The sequence below is a fragment of the Corythoichthys intestinalis genome, chromosome 6 (assembly GCF_030265065.1).
Source record: "Corythoichthys intestinalis isolate RoL2023-P3 chromosome 6, ASM3026506v1, whole genome shotgun sequence".
NCBI classification, from domain to species: Eukaryota; Metazoa; Chordata; class Actinopteri; order Syngnathiformes; family Syngnathidae; genus Corythoichthys; species Corythoichthys intestinalis.
This window is the reverse complement of record NC_080400.1, coordinates 4,006,783-4,030,639: the sequence shown is the minus strand read 5'-3', so window position 1 is coordinate 4,030,639 and position 23,857 is coordinate 4,006,783. Positions and strand designations below refer to the sequence as shown.

Here is a 23,857-nt window from a genome sequence, read left to right as displayed (position 1 = left end):
ACACCAGGCAGGTCCGAGATACTGTTGTGGAGAAGTTTAAGGCCGGATTTGGATACAAAAAGATTTCCCGAGCTTTAAACATCTCAAGGAGCACTGTGCAAGCCATCATATTGAAATGGAAGGAGCATCAGACCACTGCAAATCTACCAAGACCCGGCCGTCCTTCCAAACTTTCTTCTCAAACAAGGAGAAAACTGATCAGAGATGCAGCCAAGAGGCCCATGATCACTCTGGATGAACTGCAGAGATCTACAGCTGAGGTGGGAGAGTCTGTCCATAGGACAACAATCAGTCGTACACTGCACAAATCTGGCCTTTATAGAAGAGTGGCAAGAAAAAAGCCATTTCTCAAAGATATCCATAAAAAGTCTCGTTTAAAGTTTGCCACAAGCCACCTGGGAGACACACCAAACATGTGGAAGAAGGTGCTCTGGTCAGATGAAACCAAAATGGAACTTTTTGGCCACAATGCAAAACGATATGTTTGGCGTAAAAGCAACACAGCTCATCACCCTGAACACACCATCCCCACTGTCAAACATGGTGGTGGCAGCATCATGGTTTGGGCCTGCTTTTCTTCAGCAGGGGCAGGGAAGATGGTTAAAATTGACGGGAAGATGGATGCAGCCAAATACAGGAACATTCTGGAAGAAAACCTGTTGGTATCTGCACAAGACCTGAGACTGGGACGGAGATTTATCTTCCAACAGGACAATGATCCAAAACATAAAGCCAAATCTACAATGGAATGGTTGAAAAATAAACGTGTGTTAGAATGGCCAAGTCAAAGTCCAGACCTGAATCCAATGGAGAATCTGTGGAAAGAGCTGAAGACTGCTGTTCACAAACACTCTCCATCCAACCTCACTGAGCTCGAGCTGTTTTGCAAGGAAGAATGGGCAAGAATGTCAGTCTCTCGATGTGCAAAACTGATAGAAACATACCCCAAGCAACTTGCAGCTGTAATTGGAGCAAAAGGTGGCGCTACAAAGTATTAACGCAAGGGGGCCGAATAATATTGCACGCCCCACTTTTCAGTTTTTTATTTGTTAAAAAAGTTGAAATTATCCAATAAATTTTGTTCCACTTCACGATTGTGTCCCACTTGTTGTTGATTCTTGACAAAAAATGAAAATTTTATATCTTTATGTTTGAAGCCTGAAATGTGGAGAAAGGTTGCAAGGTTCAAGGGGGCCGAATACTTTTGCAAGGCACTGTATGAGTGCAATAAAGCTATAAAACTCAAATGACAATATCTCCCGTTTTTCTTGGTCGATTGACTTCAAATAAAAACTGGTGTGGACATCAACTTCTGTACTTTCAAATGAGACCAACCAGCGGCACGTGGGTGACGTAATTACAGCGTGACGAAGCTTCAAAGACGACATGGGTAAACCCGTCGCTGCCGACACGTTCGGTGTTAAAGGGTTAATATGCTCACTCGCCACCCTGTGGTCTGGGTTGTGAATTGCAACCTGTCAAAATGACAGACGGACTTCAGTTTTTTCCGTCACCGTTTTAAAACATCGGTCAACGACGGAAAATATTCTGTTAACGCGACCCCTGCTGTTACTGCAACCAATGCCTTCACCATTTTGACTCATCAATGTTAACGATTGTCAGGAAGGTTTTTGGGTTCGTTTACTAGGCGGTGATTCCTTAGACAAGCAGAAAAACACGCAGTAATAGGAGGAATGTACGTAGCGGTAATATGTAAACCCGATGAGCTGATGGACAATATGGCGGCACCAGTCAGGGGGGCGGAGAGGTTTCACCCTGACCTTTTTGTGAATTTGTTTTTCCAGAGGCCTTGGTGTCGCTGCTCCTCTGCCTGGTGAGGAAATGTCCGTCGGTGTGCGACGTCAATCATTTCTTAGTACTTTTGGGAGCTTACGGAGCCACGCTCAGCAATACGGGTAAAACGCACAGCCACAAAAATGACACTCGTGGACTCTTTCACGAGCTTTTGTCTCCTAACAGATCAGACTTTACTGCTGCTGCTTCAGGAATACGAAAAGAACCAAATTAGTCTTCTTCACTTTCAGTAAGTTGCCTTTTATTTTTTCTTCGTCAGTCAGTGGCACTGAAACATGAACATTGTTCATTTTGGAGTACTTACAGGTCACTTCCTGTCAGACCCGGCGGCATGGGCGGGCATTAGGGGGCCGGGCCCGCCCTAAGAGACTGCTGTGCCCGCCCTAGCTCGAATAGACTGTACTGTGTAATTTTGTTTAAATCTTCCACAAAAACACGCACAGACACGGAGAGGACGAAGCCTCTATTCCAGTGTTTTTCAACCAATTGTGCCGCCGCCATGAGAGATCGTCTGGTGTGCCGTGAGAAATTATCCAATGTCACTTTTTTTTTTAACATCGTCGGGCAAAGTTGCTGTAGGAAGGAAGGAGTAGGCAAAAAGTTCTCGGTTGTGTGCAGATGAGCGAGGCATTGCTAGTGTTGCATTCAAGAACTGCTCGGATTTCTAGCCATCAACCACCTTGCTTACGCAACAATGTGGACCCCAGCATGTCTACTGTTCATTATTTAGACTCGTCAAGTGTCGATATACACAAAAGCGTCCTTTTCAATTTTATCCACATGTGACGACCGTTAAAGAGCATATGACACGAGGAAAAAAGTCTTAAATGGCATTATTATGTGAATTAGAATCATATTTTGAGACGATTCGACTATATACAACAATTTAGCAAAGCGCAGATGACGAGAAATTACTCTTTTAATCTGCCGGTTAGCCACGCCTATCATTATAGGGCTTTAGCGTCCCCAACAGGTGGATGACGTCAGCGGTAGACTGGGCTCATCGGTTTTACTATTCAGCCCATTGAGGGGGAATTATTCAGAACGAGGAAAACGCGATGAAGAGAGCTGCAAAATGTCATTGTTTCAGTCTCTCTACTACAATATTTTTACAGGATATTCTTTTTATCCAAGTATTTTTCCCCAATAGCTATATAAATGGCTTGAGAAGGACCAGTCAGCCCGTCGAGGGGGAACTATTCACAACGAGGAAAACGCGACGAAGAGAGCGGCAAAATGTCATTGTTTCTGTCTCTTCTCTTTACTTCAATATTTTTACAGGATATTCTTTTTATCCAAGTATTTTCCACAATAGCTATATAAATGGCTTGAGAAGGACCAGTCAGCCCGTCGAGGGGGAACTATTCACATCGAGGAAAACGAGACGAAGAGAGTGGCAAAATGTCATTGTTTCTGTCTCTTTACTTCAATATTTTTACAGGATATTCTTTTTATCCAAGTATTTTCCCCAATTGCTGAATAAATGGCATGGTCATGACAAATAACAGTCTTGTGCTGAATGGAATATGAAATAATAAAAATGCATTTATTCAGGACGACATGGCAAAATTCCATAATGGTCAAAACTGTCGACTTCACCTTTACTGTCGCACCTCCCGAACGATATTTTATGACTCCTAAATCGGACATATGTCATTTCCCTTCCCCGGCTTCGGAGAATGTAAACAAACCAGAAGGCGTGACAGCTAGCCGACATGCTAACCCGAACTGAGTGATGTTTCAAAGTCTTCGAAGCGGAAAATCACACATAACTATCCTGGATTATTTGACATGACGACCCGGTGTTGTGCCGAAAAATAGCCGCCCCGCACAACACCGGCGGAGAGCAATTTACAGTTCGTTCCCCGGAGGAGGGTGGCTGGAGTTCTTGTGCAGCTAACGTGCTGCTGCTAATGAGCATTATCAATGATTAAACGTAAGTAGTCCTTCATTTAAAGAAAGTTTGTAGTGTTTACTTTGTAATCGCTGTATTCGTATTTGACATAATACAAAACAAGATGCTTACTCACTTCCTCGTAAGTCCAATGGTCCCACAGTAAATATCCACGGTGAATGGGAACCTTTTGAAACTCCAAAAAAGCGCATACGCCTCTCCCGCATACAGAATGATTTTTTCTGCAGCCGTTTGGCTGGCGTGATGCGAAAAATAAAGGTATTAATCCGCAAAATCAGCTGAATCCTTCATCCTCATACACAACAGTACACTGTAGCGTGAAGAGGACGTCTTCTACCGTACACGTCACAGCGCCCTCCTCCTCAATGCGAGACCGAAGCCGGAAGTCACTCATTTTCATGGCGCGGGAAACTAAATAAATATAGCGATCGCTTCCACACACATCCAAGCGGCCCATATCACTCAGAGGCATAAAATACCACGTGTATTATGAAATACATACTTTTTCGTGTCACAGGCACTTTAATCCTCCCTCTTTGTTTAATTCCAACACATTATCGAGGACAGCAAGGTGGGAGACGGCTAGAAATCCGAGCAGTTCTTGAACGCGACAGGAGCGGCTATCTAGCGCCATGGCGCCATACAAGCTTAAACGTCATCTCCAAATGAACGGCCGTCGCTTCAGAACAAGTCGATGGACTATTTTGTACGCCTTCGTGAAAACACAGAGAAATGGGCAACTTTTTGAGGAAAAACTACAAAGGTAAATAAGAAAGCCCTAAAAGCCAGTTACTTTGTTGCTAAATCCCAAAAGTCCCAAACTGTGGCAGGGACGTTAATAGTACCTGCCTACAAAGCCATTGTCAGCGAGACGACCAGCCCTGATGTGCTTAAAGACATTGCTCAAGTCCCCCTGTCTGATTATTCTGAGTTTTTCAAGCCTAAGTCTAAAAAAAAAAAAAAAAAACGGAGAGACAGAGCTGTTGAAGAAGATTCCTGCCAGTTTTTTGGCTTTGTGTTCATCTTAACAGGCTCAAGTTTCACACTGAGTAAGTATAAATACTGAGAAATTGTTTTATAAGTAAATATACTCTACAGAAAGTAATTTTGGAACATTTTGGTATGGTGTGCCGCAAGATTTTTTCTAATGTAAAAACGTCCCGTGACTCAGAAAAGGCTGAAAAACACTGCTCTATTCATCCTATCTTGATGTGTCGTCATTCAATTCAACCAATCTGAGCAGCGAATGAAGGCAATTTTTAGCCAATCACAGATAAGGGGAGCGGGCTGAGTAGCTGGTCATTGGGTACTGCGATTGGGTAGGGATTGCTTTGGTTACAGAAATAGCGATTGAGCGGCTCCTCCGTTGCTAGTTCAAATTGGAATGGACATCCGTGTTTTTTTTTCAATAAACTAAAGACGAACTCAAGCCATGAAAAAGACGCGGCTGTGAAGGGATAGCGCTGCCACCTCCTGCAGTTTCACTGACTGACACCATCATCAGAAAATATAACGGGTAAAAGTGCCACTGTTCAGGCTAAATTTACGTTGAAGAGGTGTGCCCCCCTAAAAAAATGTAATGCCCCCCCTGTAATTTCCTTCTGCTGCCGGCCGGGTCTGCTTCCTGTATATTATGGAGCGTTCCGAGACCATTTCCTGTTGATTTTAAGCCATTTTTGAGTCACTTCCTGTTGATTTTGAGTCTTTTCCTACTGATTTTGGGTCACTTGCTGTATATTTTAGGGCATTTCTGTAGCTATTTGTTCATTTCTTGTTGGTTGTCGGACATTATGGGGTTACTTCCTGTTGATTTTGGATTACTTCCTGTGGATTTTGGGTCACTTCCTGTTGATTGTGGGTCACGTTCCGCGGTCACTTCTTGGCAGGACTTGAACCCAGGCTGCCATGTTTGACACCCTTGTAATAAGTCCTTCTTGTTTTTGGTGGTCCCTGACAGGTCCATCATGTGGGGTCCCGCAGCTGTGGAGCACCACAAAACCAGGAAGAGCTTGGGATCTTCTCTGTGGAAGCAGACCCACGCGGATGACCTTTTGGCTTTGTTGGATGCCGACAAGATGCTTCGGACCATCGAGCGCTTTCCTCAGCATCGCAAGATTATCCCGCAGGTTTACCTGTTTGTTCATCTTCCGTGTCGTTGTAGGGATGCAAAGCAATTCTCCGCACATACAATAGTTAAAAAAAAAAAAAATCCCATCCACTTTTTCAGCACACAACACAGGATCTCCTTATTTTTTTCTGATTCACATCATTTACACATCAAGAAATTCAGGAAATCAAGGCAAAAAAAAGTTGTCCAGTTTTCTCTAAAAATGTACAGTTTTACCGACCCCAAAACAGCCTCATATATTTCCAGTGGGCCCATTTATCTCCAATAAGGAAAAATGACCTGATATCACCAGGAAGTGACCCGAAAAAGTCCCGAAATATACAGGAAGTGACCCAGAAATTCCCGAGAATCAACAGGGAATGATCAGAAATATAAAGGAAGGTTACTCCAAATTAACAGGACGTAAGCCTAAATCAGCAGGAAGTGAACTGTATGTGCCCCAAAACATACAAGGAGTGACTCAAATCAACAGGAAATGATACCAGATGTATAGGACGTGACCCCAGAAAGCTCCAAAATGAAGTGACCTGTAAGTGGCCAAAACAGACAGGAAGTGACCCAAAATCAACAGGAAATGATACGGAACATACAGGAAGTCACCCCAGAAGACCCCAAAATGTAAATGAAGTTACCAAAACATCAACGGGAACTCTCAGTGCCCCAAAACCCACAATAAATGACCCAAAATAAACAGCAAATGATACAAAATGTATAAGAAGTGACCCCGGAATCCCCTAAACTGTTCAGGAAGTGACCTGTAAGTGCTACAAAACACACAGGAAATTACCCAAAATCCACAGGAAATTATCCAAAATGTATAAGTGACCCTTGAAACCCCCAAAATGTGATCAAAGTTACAAAAAAATCAACATTAAGTGTCCAAAAATGTACTGGAAGTGACCCCGGAATGCTTAAAAATGTCCAGGAAGTTACCAACAGTGCTACGAAACACACAGGAAATGATACAAAATGTATAGAAAGTGACCCCGGAATCCCCCAAAATGTGAAGGACGTGACCAAAAAAATCAACAGGAAGTGAACTGTCAATGCTCCAAAACCCAGTGACCCAAAATAACAGGAAATGATACAAAATATATAGGAAGTGACCCCAAAATCCCCTAAAACGTGCAGGAATTTACCAACAGGAAGCAACCTGTGAGTGCTACAAAACACACAGGAAATGACCCAAAATCAACAGGAAATGACCAGTAAGTGCCCCAAAACACATAGGAGGTGACCCAAAATCAACAGATAATGATACCAAATGTACAGGAAATGACCCCAAATTTCCCCAAAATGTAAAGGAAGTTAAACAGAATCAACAGAAAGTGACATGTAAGCCCCCCAAAACACACAAAGTAACTCAAAACCAACAGGAAATGATAAAACGTGTAGGAAGTGACCCAGAATACCTCAAAATGTATAGGAAGGCATCGACAGGAAGTGACCCGTAAATGATCCAAAACACACAGGATGTGCTCTCCATAACACACAGGAAATGACCCAAAATCAATAAGAAATGATCCAAAATGTCCAGGAAGTGACTCTAAAATGACCCAAAATATCCAGGAAGTGACTTAAATGTACAGGAAGTGAACCCGGAAAACCCCAAAATGTAAAGGAAGTTACCCAAAATCAACAGCAAGTCACCCGTAAGTGCGCAAAACACATAGAAAGTGACCCCAAATCAACAGGAAATGATACAAGATCAATAGGAAGTGACCCCGTAACACCCCAACATGGAAAGGAAGTTACCCAAAATCAACAGAAAGTGACCTAAAAGTCCTGCAAATCACACAGGAAGTGACCTAAAAATGAACAGGAAATTATCCAAAATGAGAAAGAAGTGACAAAAATAAACAGGGAGTGATCAAAATGTACAGAAAGTGACCCCGGAATACCACAAAATGGGACGGAAGTTACCCAAATTCAACAGGAAGTGACCTGCAAATGATCCAGAACACACAGGAAGTGCTCCAAAACAGAAAGGAAGTAACCCAAAATCAACAGGAAGTTACCCAAAATGTACAGTAAGTGACCTTGGAATACCTCGAAGTGTAAAGGAAGTTAAAGTTACCTTAACCCACCAGGAAGTGATGCCTAAATGATCAGAAACGCACAGGAAGTGACCCAAAATCGACAGGAAATGATCTAACATGTCCAAGAAGTGACCCCGGAGTACCCCAACATGGAAAGGAAGTTACCCAAAATCAACAGGAAGTGACCTGAAATTGCCACGAAACCCCCAGGAAGTGACCTAAAATGAACAGGAAATGTTCAGGAACTGACCTCAGAATGTCCCGAAATGTGCAGGAAATGACCCAAAATCAACAGGAAGTGATCCAGAATGTAAGGGAAATGACCCCAGAATACCCCAAAATGTGCAGGAAGGAGGCATGTGCCGGTAACCGGTTTCAAGGTTTACCGTGGTATGAAAACGTCACGGTTTCAAAACCACTAAAATTTTCCGTCATACCGTAGTACGGTACTCGTCATTTTACTCAAAAATGCAGCCAGAAGTATCTTGGAGCGGCAGCGCTCACCCCTCCCTCTCCGGTTGTTGATGTGTGTGTGTCAGTGACGCTATTCTGCTAAACACTCCAAACAAAAGGCGTACTTTTCTTGAATTTATGGAGGTCTCAAATCATGGTAACTGAAATATACAGTTTTAAAACGTTGTACAATAGTATTTTACACGTGTGAGTAGCTTCATTAGCACAAACACAACAGAATGTGAGGAAGTCATCCATGAAAAAGTTTGCCAAAAACAAAACACATTTTCCTTTCAAATTCAAAATACCAATTAACTAAGAACTTACAAAGACGAATGTTAGCCTAGTCTTAGCTGGGAGAGCAACTTCGTCGAGGTTATAAATCTTACGGCCACTGACAAACAAGCTTGAATGAAGGAAAAGGGATAACATCAAAGATCGCTAATTGCGACAGATGATCTTGCCCTAAGCACAAATGTACGCTCGCTGGACAAGGAGAGGTCTCACTCCCAGCGTTTTTAGATGAAACCTTTACACAACAACATTCAGATTTTAACTAACTTATCCATTTTTAACTTATAAATTCTGCGTCTTTTTAACACAAAGGCATGACATGTAGAGTAGAGTTGACACAGTGGCTGAAAATGGCAAAACTTCACTTGACCTTTTGCCCCCTCAAAAAAAAAAAAAAAAATTAGTCAATATTTTTCAATTTTAGTTAGAAGTGTTTTTACTTTTTATTGCAATTAATTTAGTTCTTGCTCCAATCTTGAGCAACCTGAGCTGTGGCTGTGGGTAGTCTATAAGTTCTATTAATTTTAATTTTATTTAAAATATTTTTTTTTATTTTTATTTAAACATAATACTCATGTTCCAATTTGCAAATATTTTCTGAAAAATCAAAAAAATCCCAGAAAAAGTTAAAAAAAATTTTTTTTTTTTTTTTTAAACCCATACCTCTCAAAATAACACATTCTGGAGCTCTAATTGCAATACCGTGATACCGTAAAACTGCGGTATTTTTGCTCACGGTTATCGTACCGTCAAAATCTCATACCGGCACATGCCTAGCAGGAAGTGACCCAAAATAAACAGGAACTGATGTATGGAAAGGGGCCCTGGAATGGCTCTAAATGTAAAGGAAGTTAGCAAAAATCAACAGGAAGTGACCCAAAATGATCTTGGAAACCTCATTTTTGATTGTATGTAGACATGTGCCGGTTACCGGTTTCACGGTTTACCGTGGTGTGAAAACGTCGCGGTTTCAAAACCACTAAAATTTTCCGTCATACCTTAGTACGGTATTCGCTATTTTTCATGTGCCAAAATGCAGCCGAAGTGGCTTGGTGCGGCACCGCTCACCCCTTCCCGTTTGTTGCCGTGAGTGTCACTAAACAGCCAGCAAACCCAAAAACAAATCCTCCAAACACAAGGCGTACTTTTCTTCAATTTATTGAGCTCTCAAATCGTGGTGAAATATACAAATAAATACATTTAAAACGTTGTACAATTGTATTTTTCCACGTGTGATTAGGTTCAACAGGATAGCAGTAGCTCCATTAAAAAGTTCGCCAAAAACAAAACACACATTTTCCTTTCAAATTCAATATACAAACTAACTAAAACTTACAAAGACGAATGTTAGCCTAGGCTAAACTGGGAGAGCAGCTTCTTTTATGTCTCACAGCCGCTGAGTGAGAGAAAAGCTTGAATGCAGGGGGGAAAGAAAAAGAATCGCGTCAAAGATCGCTAATTGATAGAAGAGGTCTCACTCCTCACTTTTTTTTTTTTTTTAGATGAAACCTTTCCTCAACAATATTTACATTTTAACTAATTTAAAAAACTAACTTATACATTTTTAACTAACTTATTAACTTATGAATTCTTTGTTCTTTTTAACACAAAGGCATGGCATCATGTAGACTAGAGTTGACACAGTGGCTGAAAATGGCGAAACTTCACTTGAGCTTCCCCCCTCAAAAAAAAGTCATACAGTATATATTTTTAATTTTATTTAGAAGTGTTTTTACTTTTTATAGCAATTATTTTGTTCTTACTCTAATATTGAGCAACTTGAGCTGTGGCTGTGGGTATAGTCTAGGTTCTATTTATTTTAATTTTATATAATATTTGTTATTTTTTGTTAATTTATTTATTTTCACATTATATTCATGTTCCAATTTGCAAATATGTTTTGAAAAAATCCTGTTTAATTGATTTTTTTTTAATTTTTAATTTTAAAACCCATACATTTCAAAATTTTGGAGCTATAATTGCAATACCGTGATACCGTGAAACCGCGGTATTTTTGCTCACGGTTATCGTACCGTGAAAATCTCATACCGGCACATGCCTAATTGTATGTATGGCAATGTATCATATTGCCTCTGTAAAGCCCTTTGAGACTTCTGTTGTGATTGAGGGCTATACAAATAAAATTGAATTGAATTGAATTGATTGCTTTTTCTTGCGTCTACAGGCCGACAAAGCTCAGCTGTTCTCCGAGGAAGCTCGGAAAGACCTCAGCGATTTGTACGACCCGGCCTTCCTCCTTCCTCTATTCGGCGCCGTCCTCCGACCGGGTGAGTCAATTCGACGGGACACCGGGAGGTCTTTCCCCGCTGACCTTTGTCTTCTTCTGCGTCCGTCTCTCAGAGTCGGCGGTGGACTGCTTGAAATTCGTCAAGGCGAACGCTTTGGGGCTGACGGCGGCGGCGCTGAGCAGCTACGACACCAAGATGAGAGCGGCGGCCTACCACGTGCTAGGTTGCTTCTACCAACACCTGGAGGCGGCGCGCTTTCGAGAGAAGAGACAGGTACACAAAAATAATACGCTCACTTCCTTGATTTATTTTCCAGAGTACTTTTGGGTCACTTCCTGTACATTTTGGGGCATTCAGGGTCCTTTTATGTAAATTTGGGGCACTAATGGGTCGCTTTCCAATGATTTGCCAAATCTCTTCCTGTGTGTCGTGTCACTTACTATTGGTTTTGGGTCACTTTCTGTGGATTTTTGGTCCCTTTCTCTTGATTTTAGGCCATTTCTCGGTCACTTCCTATAGGTTTTGGCTACTTACAGATCGCTCTCTTTTGATTTTGTGTCACTTTCAATGATTTTGGGCAATCCTACCCAGGCCACTTCCAGTTTGGTATCACTAACTTCCTGTGTGTTATGTCACTTCCTGTTGATTTCGGGTCACTTCCCGTGGATTTTTGGTCCCTTTCTGTTGATTTTAGGCAATTTCTGGGTCACTTCCTGTAGGTTTTGGCTACATACGGCTCACTCTCTTTTGATTTTGTGTCACTTTCTATGATTTTGGGCAATCCTTACCAGGCCACTTTTTTGTATCACTTACTTCCTGTTGATTTTGGGTCACTTCCTGTCGGTTCTGTGACTTATGGGTCAGTTTCTGATCATTTTGTGGTATTCCCGAGTCGCTTCCTTTTGATTTTTGGTCACTTTTAGATGTTTTTTGGGCATTCCCGGTCTCTTCTTTTACTTCCTTTTGATTATTGTGCATTTCCGGGTCACTTCCTGTAGGTTTTGGCTACATACGGATCACTCTCTTTTGATTTTGTGTCACTTTCTATGATTTTGGGCAGTCCTAACCAGGCCACTTTTTTGTATCACTTACTTCCTGTTGATTTTGGGTCACTTCCTGTCGGTTCTGTGACTTATGGGTCAGTTTCTGATCATTTTGTGGTATTCCCGAGTCGCTTCCTTTTGATTTTTGGTCACTTTTAGATGTTTTTTGGGCATTCCCGGTCTCTTCTTTTACTTCCTTTTGATTATTGTGCATTTCCGGGTCACTTCCTGTAGGTTTTGGCTACATACGGATCACTCTCCTTAGATCATGGGTGTCCAAACCTGTCCTCAAGGGCTGCTGTGGGTCCTGGTTTTTGTTTCTACCAATCAAGCAAAGACTGTTTAACCAATGAAGTTTGTGCTAAAACAAGCAGCACCTGACTGCAATCAACTGATTACACTTGTGAGACACCAGATTGGTGAAAGGTCGTTCTCATGATGGGTTTGAACAAAAACCCACACCCACTGCGGCCCTATGTGGAATAGTTTGGACACCACTGCCTTAGATTTTGGGTCACTTTCTAATAATTTTGGGGCAATCCTACCCGTGCCACTTCCTGATTATTGTGTCACTTACGGTACTTCCTGTTGATTTTGGGTCACATCCTGTCGATTCTGGGACTTACAGTGGGGCAAATAAGCATTTAGTCAACCACTAATTGTGCAAGTTCTCTACTTGAAAATATTAGAGAGGCCTGTAATTGTCAACATGGGTAAAGCTCAGCCATGAGAGACAGAATGTGGAAGAAAAAAAACCAGAAAATCACATTGTTTGATTTTTAAAGAATTTATTTGCAAAGTAGAGTGGAAAATAAGTATTTGGTCAATACCAAAAGTTCATCTCAATACTTTGTTATGTACCCTTTGTTGGCAATAACGTGGCCAAACGTTTTCTGTAACTCTTCACAAGCTTTTCACACACTGTTGCTGGTATTTTGGCCCATTCCTCCATGCAGATCTCCTCTAGAGCAGTGATGTTTTGGGGCTGTCGTTGGGCAACACGGATTTTCAACTACCTCTGCAGATTTTCCATGTGGTTGAGATCTGGAGACTGGCGAGGCCACTCCAGGACCTTGAAATGCTTCAGACCTTTGTTGCCCTGGCTGTGTGTTTGGGATCATTGTCATGCTGAAAGACCCAGCCACGTCTCATCTTCAGTGCCCTTGCTGACGGAAGGAGATTTCCACTCAAAATCTCTCAATACATGGCCCCATTCATTCTTTCCTTTACACAGATCAGTCATCCTGGTCCCTTTGGAGAAAAACAGCTCCAAAGCATGATGTTTCCACCCACATGCTTCACAGTGGGTATGGTGTTCTTCGGATGTAACTCGGTATTCTTTCTCCTCCAAACACGAGAACCTGTGTTCCTACCAAAAAGTTCTATTTTGGTTTCATCTGACCATAACACATTCTCCCTGTCCTCTTCTGGATCATCCAAATGCTCTCTAGCGAATCGCAGACGGGCATGGATGTGTACTTTCTTCAGCAGGGGGACACGTCTGGCAGTGCAGGATTTGAGTCCCTGGCGGCGCATTGTGTTACTGATCGTAGCCTTTGTTACTGTGGTCCCAGCTCTGTAGGTCATTCACTACGTCACCCCGTGTGGTTCTGGGATTTTTGCTCACCGTTTTTGTTATCATTTTGACGCCACGGGGTGAGATCTTGCACGGAGCCCCAGATCGAGGGAGATTATCAGTGGTCTTGTATGTCTTCCATTTTCTAATAATTGATCCCACAGTTGATTTCTTTACACCAAGCGTTTTACCTTATTGCGGATTAAGTCTTCCCAGCCTGGTGCAGGTCTACAATTTTGTCTCTGGCGTCCTTCGACAGCTCTTTGGTCTCGGCCATAGTGGAGTTTGGAGTGTGACTGACTGAGGTTGTGGACAGGTGTCTTTTATACCGATAATGAGTCAAAACAGGTGCCATTAATACAGGTGACGAGTGGAGCCTCGGTAGACCTCGTTGGAAGAAGTTAGACCTCTTTGACAGCCAGAAATCTTGCTTGTTTGTAGGTGACCAAATACTTATTTTCCACTCCAGTTTGGGAATAAATTCTTTAAAAATCAAACAATGTGATTTTCTTTTTTTTTTTTTTTTTCCCCACATTCTGTCTCTCATGGTTGAGGTTTACCCTCTCGAATCTTTTCAAGTAGGAGAACTTGCACTATTGGTGGTTGACTAAATATTTATTTGCCCCACTATATGATCAATCTGGAATGACATACAGCTAGCATGTGTAATTTGTTTTGATGCTTCTGCGCATGCGGGTCTCTTTACTGAGCGCATCTCGGACTGCGAATAGTGCGCATCCGTGATACTTGAACGGTCTCAATGGGCAAAGGCAGTCTGAACGGGCACGTCTAAAAAAACAGATTTGGCCAAAAATCGGATTTTTGCATTAAGACCTGTAGTATGAACCTAGCCTAAGTCAGTCAATTAACAGAAGAAAAGTCACGTTTTGCATTTTCTCGTCCCGAACCAGCTGCTGTATCTGTTGGACACGGTGAAGAACGGAGTTCGGCAGCCCAATCGGCGCCTTCCTTTTATCCTGACCACGTACATCAGCAAAGTGGCTCAGCAAATGCTCAAACCTGGTGAGTCACCTACAACAACACAAAAAAAACACGATTTCACCTTGTGACCGGTCTGTCGCTATTCCCGCAGAGGACTACATGTACCTGTTTCTCAACCGCTTCCTGCTGTCCCATCAGAGTTTGGACATGAGGAGGGTTCCCGAGTTCTTCAAGCTCTTCTACAGCTTCGACCTGGAGGTAAACGCTGGCAAACTAACCGATGCTTCTGCCTACGACGTTCGACTTTGCCGCGTTAAGAGGCTAACAGTTTTATATTTTTTTCCTGCAGCACAAGACTGAACGAGAGTGGATCCTCAACGTGCTGGAGGAAGGAATAAGTGACAGCTACTGCTACGACGTCTGCAACCAGCAAGGCATTTTTCACATCCTGCTGGCTTTTGCCGGAGGACCTTTATGTGACGACCAAGCGCAGGTATCAAAGTTAAAGCTGAAAAGAATTGACAATGGCAAGCAATGAGTTCATTTTGGGTCACTTACTTGTTATATGGGGCTTTGCGTTGCAAAGGCGCATTTAGTAAAATTCCATTTTATTTTGTTTTGTCTGAATGGCGTTTCTTCGGCGCACTGCGCACCCCAAACCATTTGACCGATCGGCACCGTTCAAATATGGTGGAAAACACTCAGGTGATTTGAATTCCGCTCTGAGACCCCAAATTTGGCCAAATTTCAAAATAGTCCGATATGCATGTGTGATACATCATCGGAAAGCTTAAAGTGATCCTCTGATTTAAATACATGTAGGCTCTAATAAACCACAATTGTTCTCTTGTACTAAAATATGTTGTTAGAAACACATAAAATGGTAAATCAAAGGCAATATTTTATAATATTTAGTAGGGCTGTCCCAAACGACTAATTTTCTCCCGATTAGTCAGCCGACTATTTTTACGATTAGTCAACTAATCTATTAAAAAAAAAAAAAAAAAATTTTTTTTTTTTTACTAATTTAGCAATGACATTTTTGTTGACGCTTATCAATCCACAAAAACATATTGGAACACTTAAATTATTTATTAAAGTACAAATAAACACGTAAATAACAATAATAAATCACAAATAAACAATGAGTTCAAATGCTGGTAGAATTAACTAGTGCAAAACAATGGCATGTAAACAGATTCAGAACACTGATTTCGCCTTTCCAACATGATTCAAAACAATTCTTAAAAAAACACTTAGCCTTAATATTATAATATAGTACTATATATAGTTTTATAATAATTATAATAATTATTCATTGCCAATCAGATTTTTCATTTTTCATTTTAAAGGTATTCTTAGTGTAGAATCTAAATTCTGAAGTATGCGGGATTAACTCCTGAAATCGTTATTTATATGACGAACATGACATGCTTTTATTTTGAAATGTTCACCGGAAGTACGTTCGCTAAACCGCTAACCGGAAGTACGTTCGCTAAACCGCTAACTTCAGCTTTACACTCCGCAAAAAAAGCACTTTTTGTCATTGCATGTATCAATAATAGATTTTTTTTGCCATTTTTTTCGTTTTCAAATGCTGTTAACCAGCGATTTTTCATGTTTGAAATGTCACCTTTGCTTTGCTTTGCTTTGCTTTCACGAGACGACTGCCAATGTTTCATAGCAGGCTAAAGTACCGGTAGGTTGCCTTTTCCCCCCCATTCACCTCAGTGTAGCAATGCTAACGTTACAGTGTTTAATATAGATGTGTTTTCTTATTTTATATGTCTGAACTTTAATTCTACAGCGTGTTGATAAGAGAAAGGAGTCTCACATGCCACCAGCACGCACGCACCAATGTATGCACGCACGCACGCGCGCAGCGATAAAAGGCAGCCGTGAAAATTACCGCCCTCATTTTTATTTGCCTTGCGATAAATGGACTCATTGCATATCGCGACAGGCTTAGCAACTTCAATAAAACATGTCGTTAGTCAGATGGACTTACAAACTGGGCGACGGCGCTTGAGGTGTTTTTTCACGGCCGACGTGCAGCCAAGTTTGGCATTGAAGACAGAAAGAGTGTACCTTCCTTTGTTTCTTTGAAATAAGTCAATGTTTTGGACACTCTGGTGCGCTTTTTTTGGCTTTGTGCCGCTTTCCCCGCTTGCATACAGAGCGCGTCCGACATTCTGAACTTTCCACGCATATATTTTTTAAACCCTTTATTAACCGTCGACGGGATGTTGCGCTCGTCGACGGATTTACGTCATCGATGACGTCGACAATGTCGACTAGTCGGGACAGCTCTAATATTTAGTCCATATTTTGACCGTTAGTTGGCGCCATGGTTTGCGGGCTCGCAGTGATGACGTCATTGATATATTTCCAAATGTGTAGCGTGTTCAACAATCGCTTTTTGCTGCCTAATCTCGCGAAGTAAAATGCCACGATGTGCTGCTTTTGGATGCAATTTCCAGTCAAATGGAAAAAAGGGGAGTGAAGTGAGTGGTCAAGGTGGAATTATTATTTTTACTGAATAAATGTGCATAAGTGGAAGCTTCTCCCCCTTTTTGGTCCCTGTATGCATGTATCCTACCCACCATGCGTTACAACTGGCGCCTGATCATTTTTCCTGGATCCTCAGTCAAGTAAAGGTCCCATCGCGTCTGCAATAATGGTTTTGGATCTGTCTATTTATTTTTATTCGTCAGTCCCACAGCGGCTTTTCAGATCAGTCTAGTTTGTGGAATCGATGGCCTAATCGCGGCTGCAATATTGCCATGGGATCGGTCTAATTCCCGGATCTTCGAGTGAGTAAAAAACACGGATTTGGATTAGTATTGCTATCTTGTTTGTTGACTATTCTTCGTGGGAGTTTTCCCCAAATCATACTAAATAATTAAAGCACTATGGCACGCTACAGTGACGACAGTGACTCTGACGTGGACCTTACAACAATGTTGAAGTTCGTCAGGGAACGCGTGTTTGCGTACTGCTGAGCTCCCGAGTGAAGAGTGGTCAAGGTGGAAATATTATTTTTTGAGAATAAATGTGCATAAGTGGAAGCTTCTCCCCTTTCTGGTACTTTTATACACGTATCCTAGCTACCACGCGTTACAATGGAGAAGACCTGGATTACACAAGGTGTGCTCTTTGGCCTGTACTGTATGTAAAGCACACGGCAGCTCCGGATGCTAACAATCTACATAATTATACTGGGAAAACGTTTGAAAATGCAATATGCTTACCTTGAATATCTGCTATTACCGGAGTTCCCAAATCCCAACAGCATACACTCTCGCTCCCAACCGGACTCTCTCGCATCACCAGTTTTGCCCAACTTTTGTCTTATCAGGTATTTGCTGCACGCATTTTTCCCTGAAGCTCGTCTTGTGAACGACCGACAGTGCTGTCCTGCTCTTCACTTTTCAGATCTGGTTCAAATAGGAAGGGTAGAACTGACGACATGTTGGGAAAGCTAACGAGTGACAAGCTGGAATTTCGGCATTCGGGGCCAGTGACGTCACGCACTGCGACGTAACAAGAATGGCGACCTATCACTTAAAATAATTGTACAAACTTTATTAAAACAAAAACATTAAGAGGGGTTTTAATATCAAATTATTATAACTCATACTAACATTTGTTTTAAGAATTACTTGTCTTAAAAATAGAGGATCCCTTTAAAATCTCAATTTTCTGGGGAAACAAAAATTTTGGACAGGAGGGCATTAAAAAAAAAAAAAAATGACCGTAATTTCCCGAATATAAGGCGCACTCGTGTATAATGCGCGCACCAAATTTACTTGTAAAATCTAGGGGAAATTATTGTACCCGTTTATAACGCGCACCCTAATTTTAGCACCAATAAATAGAAGAATACAAGAAAACAGAGCTCGTGTACAAATACAGAAATGTCATTTTACTGACTGGTGAAACACAGCACAAGCATAGCACATTGGTAGTTCAAAACATTACCATAAACTGACAATATTTACGGTACTAATATGTTTTGACAACTTCTCCAACTTACCAGAATCTAGGAGAAAACAAAACATGTGACTTTTCTTGTAAAGGCTGCTTGTTTCATCATGATGAATAAATGTTTCTTCCATGGATTGATACGGTAAAATGAAAGTGAGAACGTAAGTCGGAAATCCGTGAGAGCTCATCGCTGTCGAGACGACAGTAACAATAGGAGCTATTGTTATTTGGGTTTGAGTTTCCCGAGGGACAGATATAGTTGACGGACACAGGAAGTCTGTGTGCTTACGTTTGTTAATGTCCGAGTTGCGGAGCTGCAATAAACGCTGACTCAAATGAGTTCAAGAAACTAAATTCTGTGCTTAATGAAGAGTGAAAAAAGCAGAATTTAACACAGACGAAATCATTCGGCCGATTAGAGTGAAGTAGAGCTGAAACGAATACTCGAGCAACTCGAGTAACTCGAGTTTAAAAACTGATCCGAGTAATTTTATTCACCTCGAGTAATCGTTTATTTTGACAGCTCTAAGCATCACGTTTTGCTCGGACTACTTTTAATGCGGGACAAGGCGCTGATGTCACGTGCGTAGAGGAAGAAGCAAAAAAAAACAAACTTACTGCAGCCGACAACCGCTACAAACGACACCGACGTTGCTAAATACTAGCCCACACATGTCACATGTATGTTGAACTAGATGCGAAATGACAGACTAGGCCGCGTCTGGGCAGCGTTAGCAAACAGCTGCCATCTTAAAGCAGTAGAGCGCTAAGCGCTAATAAAGAGCGCTAAGCGCTAATATATAAGATTAACGTTACTGTAATTACTAGCTCACCTTACGTTAGCCCTGCGGAGGGCTAGGTTTCAATTAATTAAGACCACGTTCGATGCGTGGCTAACGTGTCTTACATACAGGCTTTAATAGCGTTGTGGAGTGATGAGGGTGTCAAATTAAAACTCATTAATGCTAACTATCAATTTTAGCTCAGTAGTCATTGCTGGATAAAACACCAAGTAGCACTAGTCCCTAATGTGCTCCAATACAGCCTGTATCATACATTTATTTTGAACAGTGCAAAAACGCAAAATCCTATCAGGACTTACAGTTTAGACTAACTTAAAACTTAACTAAAACTTAAAAATGGCTTGACACAAATAGAAATTCAATTGAAACACGTGGGAAAAAATCCTCACTTTTAAGTGATGTGTGTTATCAAGCGTAAAGGCATTTTTAGGTGTATGTATGTATATATATATATATATATATATATATATATATATATATATATATATATATATATATATATATATATATACAGTGCTGCTCAAAAGTTTGTGAACCCCCTCAACATTTTGGAATTTTCTATTATTTCAACCTGATTTCCTAATCAATCAATTCAGTAGTTTTTTTTTGTTTTGTTTTTTTAACAGTTGTGTTGTCGAGACTAAATTAAAAAGAGTTTTCATCAACTGATGTAGGTGCAAAATTGAACTGTTTGGTCACAACCAAAACCGCCATGTCTGGCAAAAAGTCAACACTGCATACCACCAAAAGAACCTTCTCCCAACAGTGAAGCATGGAGGTGGGAATGTCAAGATCTGGGCTTGCTTTTCATCCTCAGGACCTGGACAACTCCACATAGTCCAGGGAATCATGAATTCTGAGGAATATTGTCAAATCCTAGAACATAACCTGACGCCATCTGTTTTGAAGTTAAAGCTTGGCAGAAGGTGGATCATGCAACATGATAATGATCCAAAGCATTCCAGCAATACAACCAAGGAATGGCTGAAAAAGAAGAAGATTCGTGTTCTGGACTGGCCCAGTCAAAGTCCTGACCTAAATCCCATTGAAATGCTGTGGCGGGACCTGAAGCGAGCAGTTCATGCCAGACGCCCATCAAACCTCTCTCAACTGACTGCGTTCTGCAAGGAAGAATGGGCAAAAATCCCCCAAAGTAGATGTGAGAGGCTGATTAGTCACTACAGAAACCGTTTGGTTGAGGTAATCTCTGCAAAAGGAGGCGCAATATCCTATTAACTGAAGGGGTTCACATACTTTTGCACACATGATATCTGAGTTTTTCTTAAATCAGCCACTTTTGTTAAATAAAGAATGACAATATAACTATTTCTTTTGTTTCAGTCCATTATTTGGAATGTCAGTATTGTGGATTTGGGTATAACTTAACATTTAATAAGGTTATTTTAGTTTTTTTTTACAAAAAATCTGACCATCGCTGTGGGGTTCACAAACTTTCGAGCAGCACTGTATATACACACTTTTTTAAATAAGATCTAAAGGTTTTTTGAGTGAAAGCAGTGAATTAGTCTTTTTTTTTTTAATTGTAGTTACATCTGAGATGCAATTGTTGGCTGTTTTCAACAATATACATAAAAAATAAAGACATTGATTGACTGAAAATGATAAAATGTCTTGTTTTCTCATGTATATCTATAATTGCTCTTCACCTAAAAATATATTTGTTTTATCCGATTAATCGATTAATCGATAGAATTTTCAGTCGATTACTCGATTACTAAAATATTCGATAGCTGCAGCCCTAGAGTGAAGTATTACCGAAACAAAATGGTGACGTCACGTACCGTAATGGTCGGCAACGGGTCGCCGCATACGTTTCTTCAAAACAACGTGGCCGTGTCAATTTTAAAAAATCGGTTTATATATGGCGGAAAACACTCAGGTGACTTGAAGTTCCGCTCTGAGACCCTCAATTTGGCCAACTTTCAAAATTAACCGAAATGCATGTGTGATACATCATTGGAAAGCTTAAAATCTCAATTTTCTGTGGGAACAAAAATTTTGAGCTGGAAGGCATTTTAAAAAAAACTAAAAAAATTTAAACAGCAAAACCCTAATTGGAGGCGAGAGCACGCGAGAGCAGAATTAAAGAAGCCACGATTTTAACGAGATATTATTGCGTACTTACCTTGTTTCGGTCCAAAAACTCCATGTAGCATGTATCACCGAGTGTCAAGACACAGCTGTGAATGGCCAGAGCCGGATTTTGGGCGGATTTTATGGGTGAAACATGGTGATATAACAAGAGCCGCGATGCAGAAATCGCAGACAACAAGGAGTGGTTGAGATTTTCTTTTTCATATAGTTACCGTTTTAAAGTTTTTTTTTCTTTTTTTTATTTTGTTTGGATCAATTATTTATCACCTCACATATTGGGGAAAATGCGACAGTAACAAAAAAAAAAAAATACAATTAAGCGATAGTTATGAGGTAGATATCTGTGACTTTTTTACAGACGCCAAATTTTTCATTGTGACGTAATATGTGAGTGAATCATTTTTTTTAAGTTTTTTTTTTTTTTTTTAAACTAAAATTTAGACATCAATTAATGATTCTGAGCTAAAAATGACAGACATTTTGAATAATGAATATAATTACTTCTTTTTATGGCTAGGTTGAAACAAAAGCGGTTGCGCGACGTCTGTAAACGGAGATTTTCAGGGTAAAACGGACAAATTGAAAATAGTTCGGAGGCTTAGTGCGCCATGAATCTGCTATGGCAGCATATAGACATATTGTCCTATCAAACACAACAGTTCTTTTGGCTGAAAATACAGCAGTTTATTTTTAAAGAGGGGTGCAAGAGCAGAAAGTGCTTTTTCAGTCTTGTCCGTGTTTTCCGCCATATATGTTATATACCGTAATTTTCGCACTATAAGGCGCGCCTGATTATAAGCCGCGACCCACCAAATTTGGCACGAAAATGGCATTTGTTCATAGATAAGCCGCACTGGACTGTAACCCGCAGCTGTCCTCATTGTATTATGGGATACAGCACTTTTGACAGCCGAATCATAAAACTGTCATAAGACCAAATGAACCACCACCATAAAGCTTAACAGCCAATTGGTTCATTGCTTCAAGAAGCTTCATTTGGTCATCACTGTTCCCTTGGGAGAGACAGTCCACCTCTGCTGCCACCTGCTGTTAGCACTGTTGTTGTCCAACATTCCTCTTAGCATGCACTGCAGCGCTACAGATGTACATAACAATCAAAATTCATATTCTGTGTAAATTATTTCTTCAGTTACTGTTCCAGTTGTTTCATTATTTGCTAGTTATGGTATTTGGTAACACTTTATTTGACAGTGGCACCATCATACTGTCATTAGACAATCATAATTATGACATAACACTGTCATGAGCATTTATTAGGGCTTATAACATGTCATTTAGTGTTAACCGGCGAATTATCTCACTTTTGCATGGATGTAAAAGATCCAAGCTGGACATAAATGGTGTTAGCGACATAATTTGCCTGATGACACTTAATAACATAAGCATTCAGTAACGCCCATGATAGAGTCATGTCATTATTATTACGGTCTTTTGACAGTGTTATGAAACCGCTGTCAAATAAAGTGTTACCTATTAACCCAAATAAATCAACAAATAGGCCGCACTGGACTATGAGCCGCAGGATTCAAAATTCAGGAAAAAAGTAGCGGCTGATAGTCCAAAAATTACGGTATATATATGGCGGAAAACACTCAGGTGACTTGAAGTTCCGCTCTGAGACCCCCAATTTGACCAAATTTCAAAATTGTCCTATATGGATGTGTGATACATCATTAGAAAGCTTAAAATCTCTATTTTCCGGGGGAAGAAACATTTTGAACAGGAGGGCATTTAAAAAAATAAAAAACATTTAAAATGCATTTTCCACTGGGAATGAAATGACCAAGGCGCTTTGCAAAGCATTAATACCGCTTTTTTTTTTTTTTTTTCGTCCACCAGGAGCAGATCATCAGGGTGTTGCGTCAAACGGCGCGTGTTACCAAAGCGGCGTATGACCTCTGCAAGAGCTGTGGCCTTCTGACGTGGATGATCCATATGCTTGAAAAAAGGTGAGCAAAAGAGAAAAAGGGCCGGCAAAGACGGTTGACAGTTTTTATAATTCTCGCAAACGGACAGAAGTTTATAGGTTTTCATATTTTAATGAGGATAGCATGAAAACAGTGACAGACGGGGGGAAAATAAGTAAGTGAACCCCCTGCATAAGGAGACTTAAAGAGCAATTGAAACCAATTTTTACCAAACATTTTAAGTCAGGTCACTTATGAGCGGTCTTAAGCTACCCTGCCCACTATAAAACACAGACCTGGTAAGAAATGTCTTAATGAGAAGCATTGTCTGATGTGCATCAAAACTCGGTCAAAAGAGCTATCTGTAGACCTGCGATCAAGGATTGTTGATTTTTATAAAGCTGGGAAAGGATACGAAGCCAACTCTAAAAGTCTGGATGTTCATCAATCGACAGTCAGAGAAGTTGTCTACAAATGGAGAGAGTTTGCTTCTCTCCCAAGGAGTGGCCGTCCACCAAAGATTACGCCAAGAATTCAGCGCAGAATACTCAGAGTGGTAAAAAAGAACCC

General features: G+C 40.8%; 1 protein-coding gene across 2 annotated transcripts in view; it reads left to right on the top strand.

Moving 5' to 3' along the window:
• Window positions 1-23,857, top strand: part of urb1 (URB1 ribosome biogenesis homolog) — a 105,844-nt gene that overhangs the window by 69,434 nt on the left and 12,553 nt on the right. For both annotated transcript variants that reach the window (XM_057838490.1, XM_057838489.1), the window contains exons 28-36: window positions 1,806-1,916; window positions 1,981-2,044; window positions 5,688-5,856; window positions 10,830-10,932; window positions 11,006-11,166; window positions 14,424-14,535; window positions 14,606-14,712; window positions 14,804-14,947; window positions 23,220-23,329. In XM_057838490.1, the coding sequence (XP_057694473.1) occupies window positions 1,806-1,916; window positions 1,981-2,044; window positions 5,688-5,856; window positions 10,830-10,932; window positions 11,006-11,166; window positions 14,424-14,535; window positions 14,606-14,712; window positions 14,804-14,947; window positions 23,220-23,329 (1,081 nt within the window). The remainder of the gene's footprint in view (window positions 1-1,805; window positions 1,917-1,980; window positions 2,045-5,687; window positions 5,857-10,829; window positions 10,933-11,005; window positions 11,167-14,423; window positions 14,536-14,605; window positions 14,713-14,803; window positions 14,948-23,219; window positions 23,330-23,857) is intronic.